A 27631-nucleotide genomic window follows, 5' to 3' on the forward strand; every position below is an offset into this window, starting at 1 on the left:
TAAAACTGTTTGTTTCTTAAATTTGTATCCAGCTAGTGATAGGGCAGAAAATTTTTTAAGTGCCAGAAGCTAGCAAATACAAACTAATGCAAAAAAACATCTTTTGCAGCCCTTTCTGAATTGGCTCTGTTTTGATTGGTGCTCTCCTTCAGAGTTTAGCCTTCCTGTCAAGAAGATCACTCTGAGTTAAAATTGAAGTACAAGGCCCTCTCTGTCTTTTCTGAGCCTGTATTCATCTTTTTCTCAGCCTGTGAATGCTCATGGAAATCCAAATATCCCTTCTACAGGCTTACCTCATTTTATTGTGCTTCACTTTACTGTACTTTACAGATTTTGTGTTTTTTGCAAATTGAAGTTTTGTGGCAACCCTGTGCCAAGCAAGTCTGTCAGCACCACTTTTCCCACAGCATGTGCTCACTTTGTGTCTCTGGGTCACATTTTGGTAATTCTTGCAATATTTTCAAACGTTTTCATTATTATTATATGTTAAGGTGATCTGTGATCAGTGATCTTTGATGTTACTATTATAATTGTTTTCGGGCACCACAAACTGCATCCACATAAGATGGAGAACTTAATTGATAAATGTGTGTTCTGACTGCTCCACTGACCACTGATTCTTCATATCTCTCCCTCATTAGGCCTCCCTAGTCCCTGAGTTACAACCATATTGAAATTAGACCAATTAATAGCCTTACAATGACCTCTAAGTGTTCAAGTGAAAGGAAGAGTTGCACATCTCTCTTTTTAAATCAAAAGCTAGAAATGATTAAGCTTTGTGAGGAAGGCAAGTCAAAAGTCAAGCCAGGCCTCTTACACCAAATAGTTAGCCAAGTTATGGGCCAAAAGGAAAAGATTTTGGAGAAAGTTAAAAATGCTACTCCAGTGAACACACAAATGATAAGAAAGCGAAACAGTCTTATTGCTGATATAAAGTTTTAGCGATCTTAATAGAAGATTAAACCAGTCACAATATTCCCGTAAGCCAAAGCCTAATCCAGAGCAAGACCCTAACTCTCTTCAATTCTGTGAAGGTTGTGAGAGGTAAAGGAAGCTACAGAAGAAAAGTTTGAAGCTACCAGAGGTTGGTTCATGATGTTTAAGAAAAGAGGTTTTCTCCATAACAGAAAAGTGCAGGGTGAAGCAACAAGTGCTGATATAGAAACTGCAGCAAGTTATCTAGAAGACCTAGCTAAGATACTTGATGAAGGTGATTACACTAAACAATAGGTTTTCAGTGTAGATGAAATAGCCTTCTATTGGGAGAAGATGCCATCTAAGACTTTCATAGCTAGAGAGGAGAAGTCAGTGCTTGGCTCAGTTTCAAAGGACAGGCTGACTCTCCTGTTAAGGACTAATGCAGTTGGTGACTTTAACTTGAAGCCAATGCTCATTTTCCATTCTGAAAATCCTGTGGCCCTTAAGAAGTATGCTAAATCTACTCTGCCTGTGGTCTAGAAATGGAAAAACAAAGCCTGGATGACAGCACATCTGTTTACAACATGGTGTCCTGAATATTTTAAGCCCACTGTTGAGTCCTACTGTTCAGAAAAAAAGATTCCTTTCAAAATGTTACTGCTCATCGACAATGCACCTGGTCACCCAAGAGCTCTGATGGAGATGTATAAGATTAATGTAATTTTCATGCCTGCTAACACAAAATCTATTCTGTTGCCTATAAATCAAGGAGTCATTTTGACTTTTAAATCTTATTATTTAAGAAATACATCTTATAAGGCTATAGCTGCCACAGATAGTGATTCCTATCTGGGCAAAGTCAGTTGAAAACCTGGAAAGGTGTCAACATTAATAGAATTTTGGAAGAAGTGGATTCCAACCCTCATGGATGACTTTGAGGGGTTCAATACTTCATTGCGGGAAGTAACTGCAGATATGGTGGAAGTAGCAGGAGAACAGGAATTAGAAGTGGAGAGTTTGGCTGCCACCCTGAGTACTTGGAGTGGGTGAGGCCTACACCCTAGTTTTTGGAAAAGTGAGACTAACACTCCAATGTTCAGAGAGGGTGGGACCTTGGCCCCCAGCATTAGGAAAGGACTTGGCTGCTGCCTAGTTCTTTGAGAGGGTACCTAAAGATAAATACTTCTGTTGCTCCTTGCCTAAATTGTTTTAGAGGAGCTGATCCCTTTTGTGTTACTCATAAACATTTTTAAACACACCTAAATATTTTTATTTTAAATGTGTATTTTGTCAGGCTCTGTCTCTTCCCCATGAAGAAGTCAAGAACATTTAGAGCCTTTTTTCTTCATTTTCTTTCCCTCATTACTCCTTTTCAATGATGATTTGAGCTGGAATTATTGTATAAATATCTATCATTTACAATATAATTATGATTTTATATTATTGTTTTATATATTTACACATATATGCATTTTTCTAATAAAAATATTTATTTTAATAAGGTTTTTTGAAGTTTTTGCTAAGTTTTTTCCCCTTAGAATTATTGTTCTTGTTGGAATACATTCTCCTATAATTCTTTGAGAATATGCATTGGAGGCAAACCTTCTAAAGTCCTTATTGAACGACTTCATTCTTGAATTTTAGTTTTGGCAGGTTTAGAAGGTTAGGTTCAATCTTATTTTCATAGTTTTTTTCCTTCGTAACTTTGAAGTTGTATTTGTTTAAAAGTCTGATGGCAGTTTGATTCTCATTTCTTTGTTTCTTTTTTCTGGGTACTTTTAGGATTTATACTTTATCCTTGGTATTTTGAAATTTTATTGTGATGTGCTTGAAACTTGATAGACTTTATCTGAGCTCATGTCTTTCTTTAGTTTTTGGAAGTGTTTATTATGATTTGAATAATTCAAATTTCTCTAAATAACCTTATTCTATTGCGTGGGACTTGTATCAGACATATTTTGTAATGTCTGGATTAATCTTCCATATCTCTTAATTTTCTTTTGTTCTATTTTTTATGACCTTTTGCCCTGACTTCTAAGAGTTTCTAGTTTACTAATTCTCTCTTAAGCTCTGCATATCCTACAGATCAACTACAATAAACAGTTGTACTCTGTCAATACCTATTCTTTTCCTTTGTAATAAAGCTTTAGTAGGGTACATGGCTTCCCCGCCAAAGACTACATTTCATGACCTCCTCTTTGTGGGTGGGCCATGTAGCAAGAACTGGACAATGGGATTTGAGGGGCAATGGTGTGTGCCACTTTTGAGTATTGCTCTTAAAATGCAATTTTTTATTCCTTTCCCCTTTTCATCTGGCTGGAAAATGATGAGAAGTGCAGCAGCCATCTGGGATATACAAGCAAGAAGCATTTGTTGAATGTGGCAGAGCTTCCTACCAACCCTAAACTGCTTGCCTTTCCCTGGATTGTTATGTGAGAAGGGGGAAAACTTCTATGTTGTTTAAAAAACTGTGTTTTGGTGTCTTTTTAATAAGTTTAACAAGTTTAATATCACCCAGATTAATATACGGTCTTTTGAATTATTTCATTTTCAAAAATAAAAATTTTAATTGTCATGGTCTTTTGTTGCTTCTTTTATATTGGTTCAGTAGCCTTTTCCCTTCTTTGTAAAATGTTAGTGTTATGTAGTCTGTTGTGTTTTCTTTGCTCTATTCTAGTAGAATGGTCCTAAAACTTTAGCATGCATGCACCAGCCTCACCTGGGAGGCTTGTTAATTTACAGAATGCTGTGCTCCCCCGGAGTTTATGATTCAGTACCTTCGGAGTGGGGTATGATACTTTGCATTTTTAACAATTTTCTAGATGCCTCTGATGCTGCTGGTTTGAGAACCACACATTGAGAACCATTGTCCTAGTAATTCTTTCTTGCAAATTCTTGTTTTTGTTGAGTAGAGAGACTTTTTTTGTTGGCTATTCTCAAATATTTAGTTATTCTTGGGTGTGTACTCATAGAATATTTGAGATTCTAATGTCCAGTGTGCTAACACTGTATTTGTTTACCACAGCCTGATTCTAGTGGCTTTAGGGGAAGGTTTGATTCTGGGAGAAAGCTAGTTTTCTGGATTGGGGGTTCTATTAATCCTGCCTGTCACCAGCCTTCTGGGATACTAAATGCTGTTGCCTAAGAAAAATGCCTTTGTAAAGACAAAGGCCTAAATTGTTTTAGAGGAGACTGTCCCTTTTACATTTTTTTTTCAAGCAGTCCTCTTGTTAACTGCCATTAGGCTCCCTTGTGCTCTCAGCATCTGCCAGTTTTGGACTTGAAGCACTCCTGAAGCCACTTCTGGTTTGTCTGGTTTGCCTCTCCAAAGCATGATTGGGCTATAGATTCTTTAATTTATCTCAGCTTCCTCTTTGCTTGAGGGTATTCCTCAAAGTTTCTGTTTTTCTGTGGGCATCCCTTTAGTATGATCCAACATCTTAAGCAAATTCTGCTTTACATAATTTTTCTGGAATTATCAGGAATTAGAGTGAGGAAAGGGGATGTGTCAGCGTACGCTTAGTTCTCGATCTTGATCTAGCCTCTCCACATTTGATTTTTACTTATGTTTAATAAAATTACAAACTATATTGTAAGCTTTTCAGGGGTCAAGTACTATGCCATACTTTAGGCATACTTATACCCCTCACAGTTTAATAAATACTTGTTTATCTAAGTCTCCCTTTTACCTAAATTGCCTTTGGTGTTTTTCACACTCAGCCTACATGTTGTGTGTTTAGGAAATACAAGTTTGTTATAAATGTTAGCCTAAGTTAATGAAAATTAAGATAATCTAAAGAGATTTAATATTTACCTTGATAATTAGGATTTATTGAAGACTTGTGATGGACCAGGCATTGGGCTAAGCACTTTACATGCATATGATTATTATCACTATTTTATGCATGAGGGCACTGCAGCACAGAGAAAGCAAGTAACTTACCCAAACTCAAACAATTAGAGCATGGCAGAGGGAAGATTCAAACTAAGTTTTACTCCATAGCCTATACTCCTAAGCAATTACTGACTGCCTCCTACGAAGATTTCAAAATCAAGGAGCAGTGATGTGCATTATCCATGGGCTTTATACTGTAGTGAATATGAGACTATCTGGCATAGAGCTAAACCCAAACTCGTGGTATTTAAAAATTTTGGGGGGCTGAATCAGAGTTGAAATCATCACCATTGCCTTGCTTTATTATCTGACAATAAACCCTTTTTATTTTCTTTTTATTTAACTACAGGCATTAGTGATTCAGACTTACTACAGGCAATGGCATGCTAAAGTCGTGGTTGAGAATTTAAGAAGACAAAAAAGGTTGAGGTTGGAGTGGGAATTACAAGAAGAACTAAGGAAGATAAGAGAAAAAGAAGAATGGATGAAATTGGACTATTACCGGAGGCATAATCCTAAAACAAAAGAAGATTTTGAACTTCTTTATAATGCATTAGAATGTAAGTTTGGCATAGACTTTCCATAAAATATCAATTTTATAGTTTTTTGTAAATATGAAAAACAGGTTTACAGAAGACAAAAGGAAGACTTTATTATTTTAGGAAGATGTCTGGGAATGTGGACTAGAATATTAAAAAGATGAATAATGTCTTACATTTGGGACAGGAATTAAGGCTGGGATAAAACTAGATATGCTTTTATATTAATAATTGATAGATAAGGAATTCATACTATTCTGCAACTTTTGCAGTTTTAACACATTATCTCATTTGATCCTTGTGACATAAAGTATTGTCTAATCTGGTTCTCTGATTTGGGGAATTTGTGAATTTGTGGTTGAACTGTTCTTTAATCCCTCAATCCAACATCCTGTCTGATTCTGCTCTTTAGATGAAGGGCTTAGCAACACCTTTTTAACTCCCCTTTACTAATGATGCTATATAAATGTGTATTTCCTCCACATTGAACTTTTATATCTAACTTCTGTAGTATGTGTGCTAGTCATTGACACATTAAAACTTCAATTACTTGAACAAGCTAAGCACTACCTACTCAGGGCATCGGATACACCCTTCCCCTTCTTGAAACCCTTTTCCCACTGCGTACCTTCCAATCTTAGCTTAAGTGTCACCCACTCAAAGGCTTTCGTGACTGACAATCTAACTTGGATAACCTATTGTCTTCTCATGGTCCTCATTATACCCCATATTTTTCCTTTGTAATACTTGCTTCTATTGTGATAATATATCTTTTTTTTTTTTAATTTTATTTCCACCATTTATTTCCAAATCTGTGAGGTCAGATTTCATTTATTTTCTGATAATCTTTTTTTTCTATGTCTCGTGCAAATGCCCAAATATCCATTGGTAGAAGGAATGAATGAATAGAAGAAACCCAGGGATGTTGTAATCAACTGTCTCCGGCTTCTGCTTTGCCAGCAGTACCTGCTAAAATGAAAGTAACTGCAACAGAAATACTTATTATGTTAGATGACCGAGATTGGAGAAGTTGGGCTCTTGTGATGACATAAAAGACTTTTAAAAATTAGAAGTGCTCTTAATTTTTTTACTGTTGAGCAGTGTCTCTTTTCTAAGGAAATACATTCTTTGACCTCTTTATGATTATTCACAACATTAAATTCAAGCAAATTTTCTTACTATGACTTTGTTATATATATTTGTGGTGTTCTATGTTCTTTTCTGTTATGAGAGTCATGATATCCTATCTGATTACATTTTTAGCTATCAGATATGGTATCTTTTAAATAGCTATATAATAAAATGCTGTTTACTGAGAATGAAACAAACACTAGGTCCAACAAGCAATATTAATGAATTTATCTCATAACACATGAAACTGAGTGGTTCTAGGACTGTTTAAAACTTCATGTAGCAGTGCTTTGAGGTGACTATTATGCCGTCAACCTAGACTTGTGTGTCTGCTTCCCTTTTCTGCTAATTGTTGACCTCTGGAAATACTTTCTGTTTTACTTTAAACTTCATGTCTACTTCATTTTCTCTGCCAGATGATAACAAATATTTTTTCCGAGTGTTCTAGTGATACCATAGATAAATACTGTTAGTCAAAGGGCTGTGAAAGTATAAAACTTACTGGCAGGTATAAAAGTAAAGTTTTGTTAGATTAGAACTGTATTAAAATAATATTCCAAATTCATATATGAATAAGTCAAAGAATATCATTGCTATTTTTGTTTGGTTAATTCAATCATGCAAAATACTAGAAAATATGCTGAGTGAGGTTCTGCCTTTTCTATTTATTAGAGTGTGACCTTGCACAATTTACTAACTTCTCTAAACATTACGTTCTTCATCTATGAAAAAGAGTTACTGTCTGTCACATCTGCTTCAGATGGCTTTGTAAAATGAAAATCACGAACTATTACATACATGAAAGCACTTAAGAAAGTGCAAAGCCCTTTATATATGTGAGTTACTATTCTATGGTAATAATTTTATACAGAATTTCTATATTAAAACAGAATATATATATTTTATATACATCCATACTTGACTTGTATGGGGGAAAATGAAAATGAAACAAATGAAATTTCTTAAATAAGAGACATATTGGTAGTTTTCTTTTAGCCCTTAAATTCTACATTAAGACTCTAGAATAATACTTTTTAATTTCTCTTTTCTTATGATTAAAATTTCTGACTCAAAAGCTCAATAATTTATTTTGCTCTTTTATTTAATATTGTTTTCTTCATTCCTTATTTATAATGCCAGTCTTTGAACTAGCTGCCCTCTTGTGTCTCATAGAGACAATTGCATAATTTGAACTACAGTGAGCAACATGCTTAAATTTTCCTCCTAGTAACCTCTCCTTTAGTAATTAAAAGTGAAGTTGAACCAATTTAAGAGAATAAATTTAACTGTTTAAGATAACATATCAAATACATGACTGTCTCCAAGAAACAATATTTTATTTTTCTTTTTTTTCTTTTCTTATAACAATATGTTGAGTATGACTTATGTTGAATGTGACTTCTTTCACTGATTTGGAATTGTCACTAGGGCCAATAGTTGAAAAAATAGGTGCTAGGTATCCCGTATTCTAAAGGGAGCCTTCAATAATTGGGGCTGTATATATTTTCATAGCACTTCCTCTGAAGTGGGAGAAGTGGCTATAAAGTTACCAGCCACCATCCCTACCCAAGTCTTAGTAGTTTTTATAAGACAACTGGGGTGGGAGAGACGGGGAAGTTAAAGGTGTCATCGAGATTGAATCATTGAAAGTGGAGAAAAAATAAAACTATGTCAAGGTTATACTGCACTAAGTTGAGATTGTTTAACATAGTTAAAATGAGATGTTCGATTTACCAATTAAATAGTCTGTATTGTATTTTTCTTCTAGTACAGTCTTGATATGGGAATAACACTTTTGTAATTGTAATGCAGTTCTGGGAAAGGCTTATGATTATTGAAAGACATAGCAATCACAAATTCAAACTTAACATATTTTCTGGTTACTAATTCTATGTTGGCAACTATCTTCTTCCAGTCTGTGTCTTATCTTTTCTATTTTTAATGGTGTCTTTTTCTGCCCAGTAATTTTACATTTTAATGAAATGAAATATATCAATCTTTATGTGTTGTCTAGAAATCATTTCCTACCCAGAGGTCTTAAAAAATATTCATTTAAAAGTAACAAAATTTCACTGTTCAAATTTAGAATGTTAATCAAACTGGAATTGACTTTTGTGCATGGTGTAAAACAGAAATTCTATTTTTCCCCCATATGAATAACCAATTACCCTGGGACCCTTCCCTGGATAGTACACTTTCTTCTCATCTACTATGCCATTTTGTATTATATAACTAGTTTCCAAGCATATGTGTGGATCTGTTTTGGGATCTTTATTGGGTTCTACTTGGCTTTTTGTCTGACCTTCTCCCATTATGGCACTGGCTTAATCACTATTTCTTTATAATAATAAATCCTAGTAGGTTAAATTTCCTCACCCTGATTGTCTTCTTCCAATTGTGTGTGCGTGTGTGGTGTTAGAGGGAAAACTTTGCAACAACATTGAATTTAGGATCCCATAGCTTTATTGAGCAACTCATGAATTAGACAGCAGGCCATTCAGAAAGTAGAAGGGAGTTCATCCCAAGGAGTAGAAACAGATGCTTATACAGGGCAACCAGGGAAGCAAGTGAGGTACCAAAATCGGTTTATCACCAGGTGCTGCTGATCTGCAGTTCTGTGGAGTATGTTGCATTTTCTTGGAAAGCCCCTGCAGGTTATTTGCTTTTGTTGTCTGGAAAAGACTTTCTTGGAAAGGTCCCAAACAGGTAGACATTTTGTTTTACCTAACAGTAGCTATTTTTTTTATACTTTACTCTCTTATATAAATATTAGTACTGTTTCTAAACTTCCGTGGAAAACTGTTAGATTTTTTATTGGAATTTAAAAATTTGTTATTAATTTATGCAGAATTGGCATCCTTATGTTGTTGGATATTCCTATTCATAGACACATATATAGTTCTATTTATTTACATCTTTTTCTGTCTTTCGATTGTTTTATAATTTTCTCCAAAAGGATTTTCCACGTATTTTATTAGATTGTTAGGCAAATGATAACTTTTTAAAGGTAAAATTTCTGTTTATGACTGGTTTTAGAAGTATGGTAGATTTTGTATATTGCTCTTTTCTTCAGCAAACGTACTGATTACTTTTTATTTATAGTGTTTTTTCTATATATTTTCTGTGTTTTCTATGTAGACAATTTTATTATCCATGAATAATGACAAGTTTCTTACACCTTTTATTTTTTTCTTGTCTTATTGAGCTGATGTTGTGTAATACTGAATAGTACTCTTGCCAGTGTACATCTTGTATTTCTAATTGCAAGGGGAATGATTCTAAGCTTTTATCATTAATATTTATGATAGGTTTTTGATTGCTGTGCTTTATTAGGTTAAGAAAGCTCACTTCCATTTCTAGTTTGCTAAGTTTGTGTGCTTTCTCTTGTTTCTGATGATTGTTGGATGTAATCACATGTTTTTTCTACATCTATTAAGATAAATATATTTTTGTTATTCCTTTAAAATGGTAGTATGTTCAATCACATCATTATCCTTTCTAATGTTAAACTAGTCTCTCATTTCGGGGACAAATCCAAGTTGATTTTGGTGTGTATTTCTTTCAAAATTTATTTCTGGATTTGGTTTGCTTATATTTTATTCAGTATTTGACATTTACATCCTAAGTGAAATAGGTCTTCAATTTTTCTTTCTCATACTGACCTTGTCTAATTTTACTAGCAAGGTTAAACTAGTCTCATAAAATGAGTAGGGGGACATTCTGTCATTTTCTGTTTTCTGAAACATTATTAAAAAGGTTTGAAACATCTGCTTTGTGTTATTTGGTTTCAAAATATTACGAGGGTTGGCGTTCAGAGATATTTCTGTTATTGATTTCTAATTTAATTTCATTGTGGTAAGAGAATGTACTTTGTATGATTTAATTTCTTTTAATTTATTGGGACTTATTTTAGCACCCACAGTATAGTCTGTCTTGGAAAATGTCCTGTGTGCATTTGAGAAAAATGTGTACTATGTAGTTGGGTGGAGTATTCTATAGAGATCATTTAAGTCAAGTTGGTTGATGTTCAAATCTTTTGTATCAATTATTTGAGAGAGGAAGATTGAACTCTACAACTATGATTGTGGCTTTCTTTATATCTCCTTGTAGTTCTATCAGCTTTTGCTTCCTACATTTTGAAGCTCTTTATTAGGTGCATAAATGTTTAGTATTGCTAATGATTGTTGGTGAATTGACCCTTCTATCATTATGAAATGATGGTAATATTATGATAATATTATTTTCTCTGAAATCTACTTTGTCTGATATACTCTCTCCAACTTTCTTTGGATTAGTGTTAGGATGATATATCTTTTTTTTCCACCCTGTTATTTTTTTTACCCTTTTGTGTCTTTATATTTAAAGTGTGTTTCTTGTAGGCAACATATAGTTAGATCTTATTTTTTAAAATTTACTCTGATAATTTCTACCTTTTAATTGGAATATTTAGACCATTTACACTTGATGTGATCATTAATATGGTTAGATATAAATCTATTATCTTATAATAGACTTGTTTTATATTTGTTTTATGTTTGTCATTATTTTTAAAGGTTTTTTTTTTTTCTTTTCTTTTTTTTTTTTTTTTTTTGGCATGTGCATGTTTATCTAAATTTTGGTATGTCTAAATTGGCCTAAATTTATTTGTATTTATCCTGCTTGGGATTTCTGGTGTTTTCTAGATTTCTTGTGTTTCTAGTCTGAGCATCTATAACTCTCATTATGACTTTCATAATTCTGGATAATTCTTAGCCTTTAACTCTCAGATATTACCTTTCTCCTAGTCTCTCTAGTTACTCATTTTGGATCTCCTGTCAGATGTCTGTTGGCCCTTTTCATTCTATTCTTCATTTTATATTTTTATCTATTTTTATCTATTTCTTCATATGTCTCTTTCTGTTCACTAATTTTCTCTATGGGCTTGTTTAAACTGCTGTTTAACCCATCTACCTAGTTTTTAATTTAAAAAATAAAAATGTATAATTTGTAGACATTCTATTTGGTTCTTTTCAAACCTTTCTGGTCTGTTTTTTTTTTCCCCTGTTTTTTTTCCCCAATTTTAATATATAGTTATTTTATAGTTGTTCTGGTTTGCTAATGTTGCCATTATGCAAAATACCGGAAATGGATTGGCTTTTATAAGGGGGTTTACTAGGTTACAAATTTACAGTTCTAAGACCATACAAGTGTCCAAACTAAGGCATCAACAAGAGTATACCTTCACTGAAGAATGGCCAACGGCATCTGGAACACCACCCTCAGCTGGGAAGGCATGTGGCTGGCATCTGCTGTTCCTTTGCTCCCAGGTTGTGTTTCAAAATGGCATTCTCCAAATTGTCTCTGGGTTTCTCTTAGCTTAGCATCTCCAAATGTCCTTCTTTCTGCATCTCCAAGCATCTCTGAGCTTCAGTAAGCATTTTTTGGGGGCGTTCTGTCCTCTCTTAGTTTCTCCAGAGCAAAATGTGCTAGCATCTCAAAATGTCAGTGAGTGTCTGGGGGTCTTGTTTTAGTTTCTCCTGGGCAAACTCTGGCCTTCATCTCTTGGCTTTTTCAGCTTCTGTGCATCTAAGCACCAGAGTCCTCTCTTAGCTCTCTTAATACTCCAGTGAACTTATTAAGCCTTAGCCAGAATGGGTGGGGTCAAATCTCCACGGAAACTTTCAATCAGGTCACACCCTAATCAAAAAGATTAGGTCTGCCCCCTCAAGATTGCAGTAAAGAATATGGCTTTTTGGGGGACATAATATATCCAAACCAGCACAATAGTTCAAATAAATAACTCCATTATCTGAATTTGGGGGGATGTCTCATTCTACATTCCTGCTGATTTTTCACTTATGATGCCTTCTTTCCTCATGTTTAAAAAAATATTGACATATACATACTCTAAATAATACAAATCTTAAGTGTATGGTATGGCTCATATATCTTTACATATGTATACATATGTATAGCAATCAACCAGGTTATGATATAGAATATATCCATCTCCCAGAAGGCTCTCTGATGATCTATCTAGGTCAATAGCCTACCTCCACCCTATAAGCTAACCTCTATTCTGACTCCTATACTATAAATTAGTTGCACCTGTTATTGAGCTTCATATAAATGGTATCTTGTATCTCTCTTTCATTTCTTTCTTTTTTGCCTCAATGATATGTCTATGAGATTAATCTGTTGATCCTTGTAGCTCTAGTTTGTTCTTTTAAATTGCCATACAGTATTTCTTTTTATAAAGATACCACATATATCTATCTGTTTTGCAATTGCTACATGTTAAGATTGTTTCCAATTCTTGGCTTTTGTGAATAAATCTCTGTGAGCATTTCTTGTACATAACTTTGGATATATGCTTTAAAACATACTTATATGTTTTAAACATATGTATTTATTTTTACTTTTTTTTGAATCTGCAGATTTTATTGAAATATATTCACATATCATATATTCCATCCAAAGTATACAATCACTAAACATGTTTTTAGACATTGAATTGCAAACTTATGTGAGCTGGGTCTTATTTTTGTTTGTTTTGAATTTCTGAAGGATTGAGGTAATTTTCCTCAGACAAGCCTCCTGGTTGACTTTTTTTGGTGTGTGAATATTTTTTGTACCGAAGTAGACTTTCTGAGTTTCCTGTGTATGTGTGTGTTTGAGTTGGGGATGGGGAGTGGGAAGGGACTGAGTCCCATCTCACCTTTCCAGGTCATAATACCTTTTCATATCTCACCCCTTCCACAGCCTTTCATCCCCTTTCCTTGGAATACAGAGACTAACAAATATGCTCAGGGCTCTTGAAGTTTTCAGTACTTTCTTACCACTCTAGATTCAGGCATCTTGCTTTTATTTTTTGACCTGTGTATTTTCCTTATTTTCTTGAGTGCTTAGCTCTGCTTTTAGAAGTGTTTAGTAGTGGGGACATTTTTTCAGTATAGAGATGGATGTTCCTCATCTACTGTTTAGTCATGGGGCTATTGCTGATCAATTGTTTTCCCAATTGTATTTCATAATATTGTGGGGAAAAAAGTGTCTAGACAGGTCTTTGGATGAATCCTGCATCAACAAGAATATTAAGATACATTCACTCAAGAATAACCTTTGTAGTGATGTCTTTTACTATGAAAGAGAACTATGTATACCCATGGTCGTGTATATATATCACAGCCAAGAATGCCCAGTTAGCTGTAGCTGTATTGGCATCTGCTCTTTATTTAATGATTTATTTTACTCTCTTCACCAATGAATAGAGCACATAGAAATAGTGATTTAAAAGGGTACTAAGTACAGGTATAATTTATCATTTTTCTGGGTTCAAAAAATTCTCTGGTGTGCTAATATCCTCTATTAAGAGCAGGAACCATTAGTTACAGCATGTGGTTTAAGACCAAAATATCATAACAGGCATAATCCAATAATTTGTTGAATGATAATGGATTTTGGTTACAAATAAAAATCTGCACATCACTTCATAGAGTTCTAGTTGTCAAATTCAGGGGAGTATTCTGGGGAGATTCCAGTTGTCAGATTCCAAGGAGATTTCAGGGACCAGGGTTCCCTGATACATGAAAAAGGACGTACATACCCATCAGTCTTTGTGTTTGATCTTTTAATACCTTAGTCATCCTTAGATGGGATTAACCCAGGAGAACATTCCAAATTACTTTTCTAACCTTGTGAGACAGTTGGTCAGATTGAACATTATAAGTTATATACAAACTTGATACCTACACACAACGAAAGCCCTTGAAACATGCAAAGGCCTGCTCCAAGGCCCAGGGATCCTGATAGAGCATGTATTTCTCTTTATTAAAGACTCTCAACTTCTCAGAAGTGTAGTATAGTCTAGGAGAGCATGAACTAATTAAATTAGAGAATATCTATAGAGCATTTAGTATAATGTCTTATATGTAGTAACTACTCAATAATGGTAAGTATTAATTGTAAAATGGTTCACATTGAGTTTTACTTAGTCTGTTCAGACTGGGCTTTCACACTGAGACTTGCGTGGTTATCTCTGTCCAGGTTTCCAGTGTGTGATGACAATTTAAAAATGCAGATGCATAGAGACTTCCAGTGGTAGACAAAATATTATATGTTCTGCTATTTATTTCTTGGAAATTTGCAATTTTAGGTCCCAGAAATTTTTGAATTATTATGAACTTTAAATATTAGTCCCATCATTTCATTTTAGAAATGATGATTTCAGACTCTGGAAATTAGGTGATTTGTCCGAAGTGATACATTAAAGAATGAATTTATTCTTCCAAGTGAATAAATTCCTTTAATATTTTTTTGCTTAAAAAATATTGGTGGTTATTGGCATCTCAAATATTTTTGTTTGTTTTTATTATCATCCCTATGGAACAAATATGCTACGAAAGAGGGCAAAATCTTTCTTCTTTTCCTTACATAATGTCTTATCTGTATAGTTTTGAAAACTGTCAGATTAGATATAAAATTGGTCTTGTCCAGCTGCTCCTATGTCCTCTGTTTTTACATTCCTTATTGGTAGTTGGGACATGGTATTTTTTTGCTGCCATTTTCCATTCTTTACTATAGATTTACAGGGAGGTGGTTCATCTAATGGAGAATTGTATTGGAATTAGGTCCACTGTTTTCAATTCTAATAAGGTTGGTTGGATTGTTTCCTTTCTAAAAGTCATACTATAATCTAGCAAAAATATAAAATCTAAGTCTAAGCATATTTCCAGAAAAAAAAAAACCTGAAGAAGAACTCAGTAAAGAGATTACATGTATACTTTATATATACGTTCATATAAATATGAATGTATTTGAATACATACTTAAGTATATGTATGTTTCGTTTCCTGGTTTGCTCCAGCAAATATGAAATGAGTTGGCTTAAAAATGGGAATTTATTAGTTTACAGTTTTGTGGCTAAAAGAAAGTCCAAATTAAGATGTCTTCAAGGTGATGCTTTCTTCCTGAAGACCAACTGCTGGCGGTCCTTGGCTTCTCTGTCACGTGGCAAGGCACATGGTGGTTTCTGCTAGTCTCTCCCTTCTCTTCCGGTTTCTGTTGATTTCAGCTTATTGCTCCTATGGCTTTCTCTCTGTCTCTCTCTATTCATTCCATTTATAAAGGATTCCAGTCATAGGATTAAGACTCATCTTGAATGAGGTGGATCACACCTTAACTGAATTAGCTTCATCAAAGGTCCTATTTATAATCAGTCAATCCACACCCATTGGACTGGATTAAATTTAAGAACATGTTTTTCTGGGGTATATGTAGTTTGAAACCATCACCATTTTTATCTCTAGATTCACCCAAGATTTAAGTATCAACCTAGGAGAGTAGTATATTGCTCTTTGAAGTTGCCAGAATGCTTAAATAATATCCTAGTAGCCTAAATTTACAGGTTACAAAGGTTTCTATTGTAAATCTGGACAGTAAAACAGGCTTAGTAACTATCATTCATTTTTATTTGCTTTTTGGAATATCTATATAATTCCATGAGATAAATATTCACAGTTATTTCCACAAGCTAGCAGTTTTTCTCTTCATTTTGGTATATGGATTTTTTCATTTTAAAAGTATTATTTTGGTGGGTAAAAATACTCTTAAATGATAAACTTATCAATCATGGATTTCCTGGAATCTCATAGTATAATTTAGCTCTTAAATTTACAAATTCTCTTGCTGGACAGACCAACCTGTGCAGTATCTGGATAATGTATTCCTGGCAAAGGACAGAGTGGATTCTTACAAAGAACGGGACTGGCAAATCCTTGACTTGATCAAGATGATTTTAAATTGAGATTTGAGAGGATAAAACTGTAAAACTAAATAACATGAAAGGCAGAGGAGGGTCAGAACCAACACTTATGGCTTCTGATATTTATCTTCCGATGCACAGAAACTGGTGTTAAAGTAAGCCTGAAATTTTATAAGGAGGAAAATATAATTTCAAATTATATAAATTACATTTAAATGCAATATATTTTGAAATATCTCTGAAAATTGATGAGAAAGTAATCATTTCTGGAATATAGCAATGGAATAGTATATTTTACTTGATTGAATCGTATCTAATAGAAGAGAAAGACAAGTAGTACTGTGTCAAGAAGAGATCTCTCTAAATGAAATGTTTAACCCTAATGGTGGAAAGATGTAAGACAGGAATTTTGGTGAAAGTAAATGGAAAGAGAAACAGAAATTCTGTCTTTGTAGAAGGATTCTACAGTCTACCCAACCCCGGAAGGGTTGTGGAAACATTTTCGTTCTTTCAAGAGGAGACTCTCTTTTTCTCTTTTGCACACTGCATAGAACTTTACAGAGTTCCTTTCATATAATAATTGCTCAAAAATTGTTGTCAAATGTTTTGAATTGGCAAAGAAGTGATAGGATTTTGGCAGATAGTCAACAGTCACAAAGTTTATAATAACCAGATTAGGAATCAGACTTTTTAAAGGTCAGAGAAAAATTAGGTTTGATTTTGTGGCCAGAATGTAGTTCATAAGACACTAAAACTTCATCCTTCTGACAATATAATAACAAACTATCTCCATGTAAAAGGAAAGAATTAGATAGCTAGTTAAGTAATTGTGGCTCTCCAGTGGTAAATCAACTGATAAATCCACACTGAAAAGAACTGTGTACAATACAAAGGATGCCATGGTTTTTGAGATGTGTGATAGCCGTGGCTGCAAGCATGAATCATGGCGCTAGTCTGCCAGAGTTTGAGTCCTAACTCATCACTTGCTAGCTGTGTAATCTTTGGCAAGTTACATAGCCTTTCTTTTTCCTAGTTTTTGTTTTATTTTGTTTTGTTTTGTTTTGCTTTGTTTTGTTTTGTTTTTGTTGATGGAGGAATCATACTAGCACCCATTTCATCAGTTTGTTAGGAGATTTAAATTAGTTCATATGCATGAAGCACTTGGGACAGAGCTTGGCACTAAGTAAACACTACATAGTGTTGTTTGCTATTATTTTTCTTGTATCTTTTAATTAGAAAAGAGTGAACTAGGAATTTGAAAGAAAACAGGATATGAAGTGAATACAGTAATTTTTTTTTTTTTTTCACTGCAGCTTTTAAGAAAAAAAGCAAGCTAAGGCAAAGTCTAGCCACACCATAGTTCCTGTGACTATTAGGGGAGAATAGGGTGAGGTTTCTGTAAGAAATTGTGAAGTATGAGGCCAGAATAGTCAGCATATTCTGATGTGTTCTAGGATGAGGGTATTTTGAATGAAGCTAAAGGTATGGAACCCTGTTTGGGTGGGAGACAGACTGCTGTCCATGGTGACAATGCAGAAGATATTTCTGCAAATTTAGAACCAAGGTCACTACGTGGGAGGAGACACAGTAATCAAGGATGAATATGAAGAGTGACACCTAAGTATTTTCAGGAATAGTCTTAAAATGAACTGAGGCTTATGATAAATGATAAAAGACTAAAATGACTTTTTGGAGTATTTGTTCAGAATAAAGAACAGATAGGTCACTGTTTCAACCTCTGTTTTGCTTCCATATTCTATGAAGAGCATAGAACAAACATGGCTTAAACGAGTTCAGGTTCTCAGCCCAGGATACCAAAGTAATTTTCAAAACCACTCTGTAATCTTTAAAGTATCATGGAGAATGGGATAAGTGTCCAGAAAACATAACTTTCCAGAGATGACCTGTGGGGGTAGACTGTCAAAATATTGGAGTTTATCACTGGTATCCCCTACTTTTCACTGGTACTTGCTTTGAGTTTGAAGCTTATTTCTGCAAACCCTTCCCCCTCAAATTTACCTTATTGCAGTTTTTGTTGCATCCTATGCATTTTGATATGTAGTGGTTTTTCTTTCTTTTAGAGTTGGCAGTCATAGTTTTTACTTCTTTAATATGTTATTTACGATAGTATTTCTTAAATTTCCAAGCAATATTCCAAAGACTATTTCTGTTTAAACTTTTGTTAATTCTAGTTTATTTCTATTGTGGTTAAAAATGTGGTTTGCAGCATTTCTGACTTGAGGAGTTTTTGTTTTCTTTCATTGCTACTCCTAGAATGTGATAAATTTATATAAATGTTTCATAGACTTTTAAAAAGAAGGTATGTTTTTAGCTTTTGGTGTACAGTGCATGATGTGTATCAATTAGTTTAAATTTGTTAATCATGTTTAAATTTCTTTACTTGACTGTCATAGATTCACTCATTCACATTTTATTTATGTTTGTATAATATACCATATACTCACTATAGTAGTGTTTGTAACTATGATAGAAGTTTTGCTTTATATAGTTTGATGGTATATGATTTTGTGATAGTCATACCTTTCACCATAAAATTATCTTCTACCCTGAAGACTGAATTTTGAAGTATTTTTCCCCTTTTTTGCTGTTTCTACTTTCTTTTTTGTTCAGGTTTGCCAACCTTTTTTTTTTTTTTAAACCCTTGGTGTCACTTTGTTTAAGTATGCCCCCTGAAAAATCACGCTTGATTTTTAAACAATTATTTTATTGTATTTTCAATAGGAAAATTTCATATTTTTAAACACACTTTTTATGTGACATAACAATTTCATATATTTTTAGCATAACTATTATGCTTGGTTTTGCTTCTCTTATCTTGCTTTATGATTTCTGTTTTTAGTATGTTTTTTTTGTCTTTTTTTTTTTATTAGAGAAGTTGTGTACTTGCAGAACAATCATGCATAAAATATGGGATTCCCGCACACCACACCACCACTAACACCCTGCATTTGGTGTGGATCATTTGTTACAATTGATGATAGCACATTTTTATAACTGTATTATTCATTAAAGTCCATGGTTTAGCTTAGGGCTTACTGTTTGTCTACTGCAGTTCCATGGATTTTTTTTTTTTAATTTTCATTCTGTTGCCATATAAACAAGCTAAACTTTCCCCTTTTAATCGTATTCAGATATATATTTCAGTGCTGTTAATAGTGTTCACATGTTGTGCTACCATCACCAAGATCCATTACCAAAATGTGCCAATCTTTCCAAAGGAACCCTGTACGTTTTACACCTTAACTTTCCATTCCCTATTCCCACTCTGTCCCCTGGTGACTTATATTCTATATTCTGACTCTATGAGTTTGCTTATTCTAATTGTTTCAAATCAGTGAGATCATACAATATTTGTCTTTTTGTGTCTAGCTTATTTCACTCAGCATAATGTCCTTAAGGTTCATCCACGTTGTCGCATATATCAGGACTTTAGTCCTTTTTATGGCTGAATAATACTCCATTATATATATATATATATATATATATATATATATATACCACATTTAATTTATCCATTCATCCATTGATGGGCACTTGGGTTACTTCCATCTTTTGGCAGTTATGAATAATGCTGCTATGAACATCAGTGTAAAAACATCTGTTCAAGTCCCTGCTTTCAATTCTTTTGGGTATATACTTAGTAGTGGGATTGCCAGGTCATATGGTAGTTCTGTACTTAGCTTTCTGAAGACCCAGCAGACTGTCTTCCAGAGCAGCTACACCATTTTACACTGCCTCCAGCAATGAATGAGTGTTTCTATTTCTCTGCATCCTCTCCAACACTTGTTATTTTGCATTTTTTTAAATAGCAGCCATTCTATTGGGTGTGAAATGGTATCTCATTGTGGTTTTGATTTGCATTTCCCAGATGCTAATGATGTTGAGCATCTTTTCATGTGCTTTCTGTCCATTTGTGTATCTTCTTTGGAGAGATGTCTGTTGAAGTCTTTTGCCCATTTTTTAATTGGGTTATCTCCATTGTTAAGTTGAAGAATTTCTTGATATATTTTGGATATTAATCCTTTATTTGATATATGGTTTCCAAATATTTTCTCCCACTGTGTAGGCTGTCATTTTACTTTCATGATAAAGTCCTTTGAGGTGCAAAAGCTTTCAATTTTGATGAAGTCCCATTTATTATTTTTTTCTTTTGTTGCTTGTGCTTTGGGTGTAAAGTCTAAGAAACCATTGCCTAACACACGGTCCTGAAGATGCTTCCCTACGTTTTCTTCTAGGAGTTTGATAATTCTAGCTCTTATATTAAGGTCTTTGATCCATTTTGAGTTGATTTTTGTATGTGATATGAAGTAGGGGGATCCACTTTTTATCTGCAAATGGAGATCCAATTTCCTCCGAACCATTTGTTGAAGAGAATATTTTCTCAACTGAGTGATCTTTGTCACCTCATCAAATATCAGTTGGCCGTAAATGTATGGGTTGATTTCTGCGCTCTTAGTTCTATTCCACTGATCTATAATGTCTGTCCTTGTGAAAGTACCATGCTGTTTTCATTCTTGTGGCTTTGTAATATATTTAAAAATCTGAAAGTGTGAGCTGTCCCATGTCATTATTCTTTTTCAAGATGGCTTTAGCGATTGAGGATCCCTTGCCATTCAATATAAATTTGATGATTTGCTTTTCCATTTCTGCAAGAAAGATTGTTGGAATTTTGGTCTTACCTAGATTTATCGTTGCTTTTAATGCATTTGCATTTTAGCACCTGTAGGAAATAAGAAGTGGAGTTGCATACCAAACAATACAATACAATAATATTGACATTTATAATTACCCAAATAGTTACCTTTTCCCTAGTTCTCTATTTCCTTATGCTGCTTTGAAAGAGTCTAGTGTCTTTTCCTTTTAGTCTGAAAAACTCCCTTTAGCATTGCTTGTAGGGCAGGTCTAGTGGTTATGAACTCCTTCAGCTTTTGTTTACCTGAGAATGTCTTAATCTCTCTCTCTCATTTTTGAAGGACAGTCTCATGGATGTAAAATTCTTGGCCAGCCAGCAGTTTTTTTTCCTTCAGCACTTTTAAGTTTTTCAACCCACTGTCTTCTTGCCTTCCTGGTTTCTGATGAGAAATTGGCTCTCAACTGGGACTCCCTTGTACATAACACATTGCTTTTCTCTTGCAGCTTTCAGAACTCTCTCCTTGTCCTTTGCATTTGATAGTGAAGTCGATATATAATGTGGTATATTTTTCTTCATGTTTATCCTGTTTGATGTTCTCTGAGCTTCTTGGATGTGCATATTATTGTCTTTTGCTGCATTAGGGGAGTTCTCTTCATTATTTCTTTGACTATTCCTTCTGTTCCTTTCTTTCTTCTCCTTCTGGGACTCTCATAATGCATATATTGGCATGCTTGGTGGTGTCCCCATAGATATCTTAGGCTGTTTTTACTTTTTTAAAATGTAATTTTATTGAGATATATTGACACACTATACAAACCATCTGAAGTATACAATTGCTGGCTCACAGTATTATCACAAAGTTGTGCATACAACCCCATGATCAATTTTAGAAAATTTACATTAAGCTATAAAAGAAATTAAAATAAAAAAGAAAACCCAAATCCTTCCTTACCTCTTATCCCCCCATTATTGACTAATAGTATTGGTGTAGTACATTTGTTACTGTTGATTAAATAGTATTGAAATATTGCTGTTAACTATAGTCCATAGCTTGCAATATACATTTTTCCCATATACCCCTCTATTATCAACTCATTATGATAGTGTCATACATTTGTTCTAGTTCATGAAATAACTTTTTAATATTTGTGCAGTTAATAATGGACATTGTATACCACAAATTCACTATGTTATACATTTCCCATGTTTTAACCTCCAACTACCCTTCTGATGACATACATGACTCTAAACTTCCCCATTCCAGCACATTCACACACCATTCAGCACTGTTAATTATTCTCAAAATAACATGCTACCATTACCTCTGTCCGTTTCCAAATGTTTTAAGTTCAACCTAGTTAAACATTCTGCACTTATTAAGCCGCTGCTCCCCATTCTTTAGCCTCATTCTATATCCTAGTAACCTATATTCTATGTCTATGAGTTTGCATATTATAATTAGTTCATATCAGTGAGATCATACACTATTTGTCCTTTTGAGTCTAACTTATTTCACTTAACATAATGTCCTCAAGGTTCATCCATGTTGTCGCATGTTTTAGGACTTCATTCCTTTTTACTGCTGAATGATATTCCATGTATATACCACATTTTGTTTATCCTTTCATCTGTTGATGGACACTTGGGTTGCTTCCATCTTTTGGCAATTGTGAATAATGCTTCTAGAATATTGGTGTGCAAATGTCTGTTTGTGTCTCTGCTCTCAGATCTTCTGGATACATCTTGAGTAGCTGGATTGCCGGGTTGTAAGGCAACTCTATACTTAGCTTCCTGAGGAACTGCCAAACTGTCCGCCACAGTGGCTGTACCATTTTACATTTCCACCAGCAGTGAATAAATATTCCAGTTTCTTCACATCCTCTCCAACACTTGTAAATTTCCTGTGTGTTTAATAGCAGCCATTCTAGTAGCTGTGAGATGATATATTATTGTGGTTTTGATTTGCATTTCCCTAATAGCTGGTGAAGCTGAGCATCTTTTCATGTGTTTTTTAGCCATCTGTATTTCCTCTTTGGAATAATGTCTGTTCATTTCTTTCATCCATTTTTTTTTTTTAATGGTCAAGAAACTTACATTTAGAATTTGCCAGCTGGACTCAGTTTAGATGATCCCAATTTTGTTGGCAACATCCAAAGCATCATAGTCAGGAGCCAGTCGAACATATGCCTTCTTCTCTCCACCAGGACTGATTAGGGTGTTGACCTTTGCCACATCAGTATCACAGAGCTTCTTCACAGCCTGTTTGATCTGGTGCTTGTTGGTCTTGACATCCACAAGGAACACAAGTGTGTTGTTGTCTTCAATCTTCTTCATGGCTGACTCAGTGGTCAGGGGGATCTTGATGATGGCATAGTGGTCAAGCTTGTTTCTCCTGGGGGCGCTCTTCCGAGGATATTTGGGCAGTCTGAGACGCAGCGTCTTGGGCCACCAGCATGTAGGTGAAGTGCAGATCTTTTTTTTCTTGTGGCTGTGGATACCTTTCAGTACTGCCTTCTTGGCTTTCAAAGACTTTTCTTTGGCTTCAGTTTTGGGAGGGGCAGGGGCTTCCTTCTTCACTTTTGGCACCATCTTCATGAAAAGGGCTTTTCAATCCATTTTTTAATTGGGCTCTTAGTCTCTTATTGTTGAGTTGTAAAATTTCTTTACATATTCTGGATATTAAACCCTTATCAAATTTGTGACTTCCAAATATTTTCTCCCTTTGAGTCAGTTGCCTTTTCACCCTTTTTACAAAATCCTTTGAAGCACTGAAATATTCGATTTTATAAAAGTTTCTATTTATCTATTTTTTTCTTTCATTGCTTGTCTTTTGGGTATAAAGTCTAAGAAACTCTGCCTATCACCAGATCTTGGAGATGTTTCCCTACATTTTCTTCTAGGAGTTTTACAATACTGGTTCTTATATTTAGGTCTTTGATCTATTTTGAGTTAATTCTTGTATAGGGTGTGAGATGGGGTCCTCTTTCCTTCTTTTGGTTATGGAAATCCAGTTCTCCAAACACCATTTATTGAAGAGAATGTTCTGTCCCAGTTGAGTGGGCTTGGGATCCTTGTCAAAGATCAGTTGACTATAGATCTGAGGGTCTATTTCTGAACTCTCAGTTAGATTCCATTGATCAACATGTCTATCTATATGCCAGTATCATGCTGTTTTGACCACTGTGGCTTTATAATATGCTTTAAAGTCAGGAAGTGTGATACCTCCCACTCCATTCTTCTTTTTCAAGATGTTTGTAGCTATCTGAGGCCCCTTTCCATTTCAAATGAATTTGATAGTTAGCTTTTCCATTTCTGCAAAGTAGGTTGTTGGAATTTTGATTGGTATTGTGTTGAATCTGTAGATCAATTTGGGTAGAACTGACATTTTAACAACATTCAGCCTTCCAAGCCATGAACACAGAATGTCTTTCCATTTATTCAGGTCTTCTTGAATCTCTTTTAGCAATTTTTTTTTTTAGTTTTCTGTGTACAGGTCTTTTACATCCTTGGTTGTTTATTCCTAGATATTTGATTCTTTTAGTTGCTATTGTAAAGGGAATTTTTTTTCTTGATTACCTTCTTAGATAGCTCCTTACTGGTGTATAGAAACACCATTGATTTTTGCATGTTAATCTTGCATCCTATCACTTTGAGGAACTCATTTATTAGCTCAAGTAACTTTGTTGTCTTTTTTCAGGATTTTCTAAATATAGGATCATATCATCTGCCAATAGTGACAGTTTGTTTCTTCCTTTCCAATTTGGATGTCTTTTTTCTTCCTAAATTACTCTAGCTAGAACTTCTAGCCCAATGTTGAATAGCAGCAACAGTGGACATCCTTGTCTTGTTCCCAATCTTATAGGAAAAGCTTTCAGTCTCTCACCATTGAGTATGATGTTAGCTGTGGGTTTTTCATATATGCCCTATATCATGTTGAGAAAGTTTCCTTCAGTTCCTACTTCTTGAAGTATTTTTATCATGAAATGATGCTGAATTTTATCAAATGCCTTTTCTGCATCAATCAAGATGATTATGTGGCTTTCCCCCTTTGATTTGTTAATTTGGTGTATTACAATAATTGATATTCTTGTGTTGAACCACCCTTGCATACCTGGGATAAAATCCACTTTGTCATGGTATATAATTAGTTTAATATGCTGTGTCCCTGCTTTCAGTTCTTCCAAATATATACCAAATAATGGGGTTGCAGGATCATGTGATAGCACTATACTTAGCCTCCTGTGGAACCACCAAACTGCCTTCCAGAGGGGCTATACCATTCTACTTCCTCCCAATGGTGAATAGATATATATATATCTCTCTCCACATCTTCTCCAGCACTTGTATCTCTCTATTTATTTTTTAAACAGTTTTATTCACACACCATACAATCCATCTGAAGTGAGCAATCAATAGCTCCTGGTATAATCACATGCATTCAACATCACAATCTATTTAAGAACATTTCCATTTCTTCTACAAAGAAAGAAGAGGAAAAAATAAAGGAATAAAGAAAAAAAGTAAAAATAAAAATAAAAATGGAGAAACACCAACAACAACCAGAATACCATACCCTTATATCCCCCCCATTGACATTTAGCTTTGGAATATTGCCTGTAAAGGCAGTTCTTAATTCAACCATCTTATCATTTGGTTTTTATTTGTCAGATATATATTTTCTCTCTCTCTTTTTATCCTTTCAGTTATCCTTACTAATACAGTTCAATTCTGTACCCTCCTCCAGACCTCTCTCTCTCCTGTTGTTTCTTTTCAGTGAGCAGCATTTCCTTTCCTTTATTTCTTGTAGAGCCAGACTCTTAGTAACAAATTCTCTCAGCTTTTGTTTATCTGTGAATATCTTAAACTGTCCCTCATTTTTGAAGGACAGCTTTGCTGGATAGAGAATTCTTGGCTGGCAGTTTTTCTCTTTCAGTATCTTAAATATGTCATACTACTGCCTTCTTGCCTCTATGGTGTCTGAGGAGAAATTAGCCCTTAGTCTTACTTGGCTTCCCTTGTATGTGGTGAATCACTTTTCTCTTGCTGCTTTCAGAATTTTCTCCTTCTCTTCAGTATTTCACAGTCTGATTTTTGTGTCTTAGAGGGGGTCTATTCAGATCTATGCTGTTTGGAGTATGTTGGACTTCTTGGATTTGCATATTTGTGTCATTTATAAGGGTTCGGAAATTTTCAGCCATTATTTCTTCATATATTCTTTCTGGCCCTTTTCCCTTGTCTTCTCATTCTGGGACACCCATGATGCATATGTTTGTGCACTATGTGTTGTCAATCAATTCCATAAGAGTCTGCTCAAATTTTTTCATTTTTTTTTCCATTTGTTCTTTTGTCTGTTCTAATTCAGTTGATCTGTCTTCTAGCTCACTGATTCTTTCTCTTCCTCTTCAAATCTACTGTTGTGTGTTTCCAGTGTATTTTTAATTTCATCCACAGTGTCTTTTATTTCCATAATGTCTTATTTTTCTACGTATTCTTTCAAATTCTTCTTTCTGCTCCTCTAGTTTCTTCTTAATATCCTTTATCTCTTTATATACATTTTCCTTCATTTCTTTGCATTGATTCAGGAGATTTATTTGCACAATTTTTGATTAGTTATTCCAGAGTCTGTGTCTCCTCTGACTTTTTTGATTTGTTTCTTTGACTGGGCCTTTTGTTCTTGAGTTTTAGTATGCCTTGTGATTATTTGCTAATATCCAGTCATCTGATTATCTTGATGGGTCTATTCTGAAGGTTGGTTTCTTTCTCTGGTCTAGGATTTAGTTGTAGCCTGGGTGTGTATTAGGGCACTGCTGTGCCAGTTGGGTTGTCAGTATTTCCCAGCTAAAACAGGGATGGGTACCCATGCAGGAGGTGTAGATTAGCTCCTATGGGCCTGGGATATGGTCTTGAGTGGCTCTGAAAAACTCTGTAATTTTCCCTTGCACTTTCTGGCCTGCCCAGCAGACTCAACCTTCCTCAGAAGCTTTTTACCTCCTGGAGTCCTTCAGTGTCTGACAGGGTGGGACTGAAACTGCAGGGTTCATGTACCCTTACTTTGCTGGCCAAAATCTGGCTCATTGTGGGGCTGTGTCCCCCTCTGTATTTGGGGGCAGAGGATTCTCCTGGCTGCCCCAGTCTGCAGCAATCCCCTAGGCAAGGATCAGGCCTCCCACTGCTTTTTCCCTCATAGGTAGGGGATGAGCATCAGGCATTACAGTCTCCACCCATGTTTTCTCAGACTTTTTGTTCCTCACTGACCTGGGCCTTCAAATGTCCCTGGGTTCCCAAACAGTTGAGTGAGACAGTTTCTGCTTGGCTAATTACTGCTTTTAGGGAAGATTTTGTGGTTTCCTCCCTATTCCTCTATGTTGGAAATTCCTCCTTGCTGCCCTTTTGCATTCTGCCTTCCCCAGTGGCTTGAGTCCTGCAGTGGGTCCCTGTGGGCTTGGGACTCTAAGTCTGGATATAGGTGGGGCTCTGTCTCACTGCTGTGAGAGATTCTATAGTCTTTGTCCCCATGGGAGGTGGGAGGGATCCTGGCTGCTGCTCTGGGCACTTCCCAAGCTGAGTGGGACCCAGTGAGGGGGAGGAAAGAAGACTGGCTATTCTGAGATGAAGTTTCCAACCTGATATTTTTCTCTTTCTTCAATTCAGCATTTGTGGGATCTTTCTCCAGTCTTTACCTTCCTCCAGAGTTCTGAACAAGTGAGAATTGTCACTTTTTTGCTGAATCTCTGGGGAGAGGTTTTCAGTAGCTG

At 34.9% G+C, this 27631-nt stretch overlaps 1 protein-coding gene across 2 annotated transcripts in view; it reads left to right on the forward strand.

The window, feature by feature from the left end:
- The window catches only part of IQUB (IQ motif and ubiquitin domain containing), a 94086-nt gene that overhangs the window by 30367 nt on the left and 36088 nt on the right, over positions 1-27631 (forward strand). For both annotated transcript variants that reach the window (XM_037836265.1, XM_037836264.1), the window contains one exon: positions 5163-5373. In XM_037836265.1, coding sequence (XP_037692193.1) covers positions 5163-5373 — 211 coding nt within the window. The remainder of the gene's footprint in view (positions 1-5162; positions 5374-27631) is intronic.

This window comes from Choloepus didactylus, chromosome 5, assembly GCF_015220235.1.
Source record: "Choloepus didactylus isolate mChoDid1 chromosome 5, mChoDid1.pri, whole genome shotgun sequence".
NCBI lineage: Eukaryota > Metazoa > Chordata > Mammalia > Pilosa > Megalonychidae > Choloepus > Choloepus didactylus.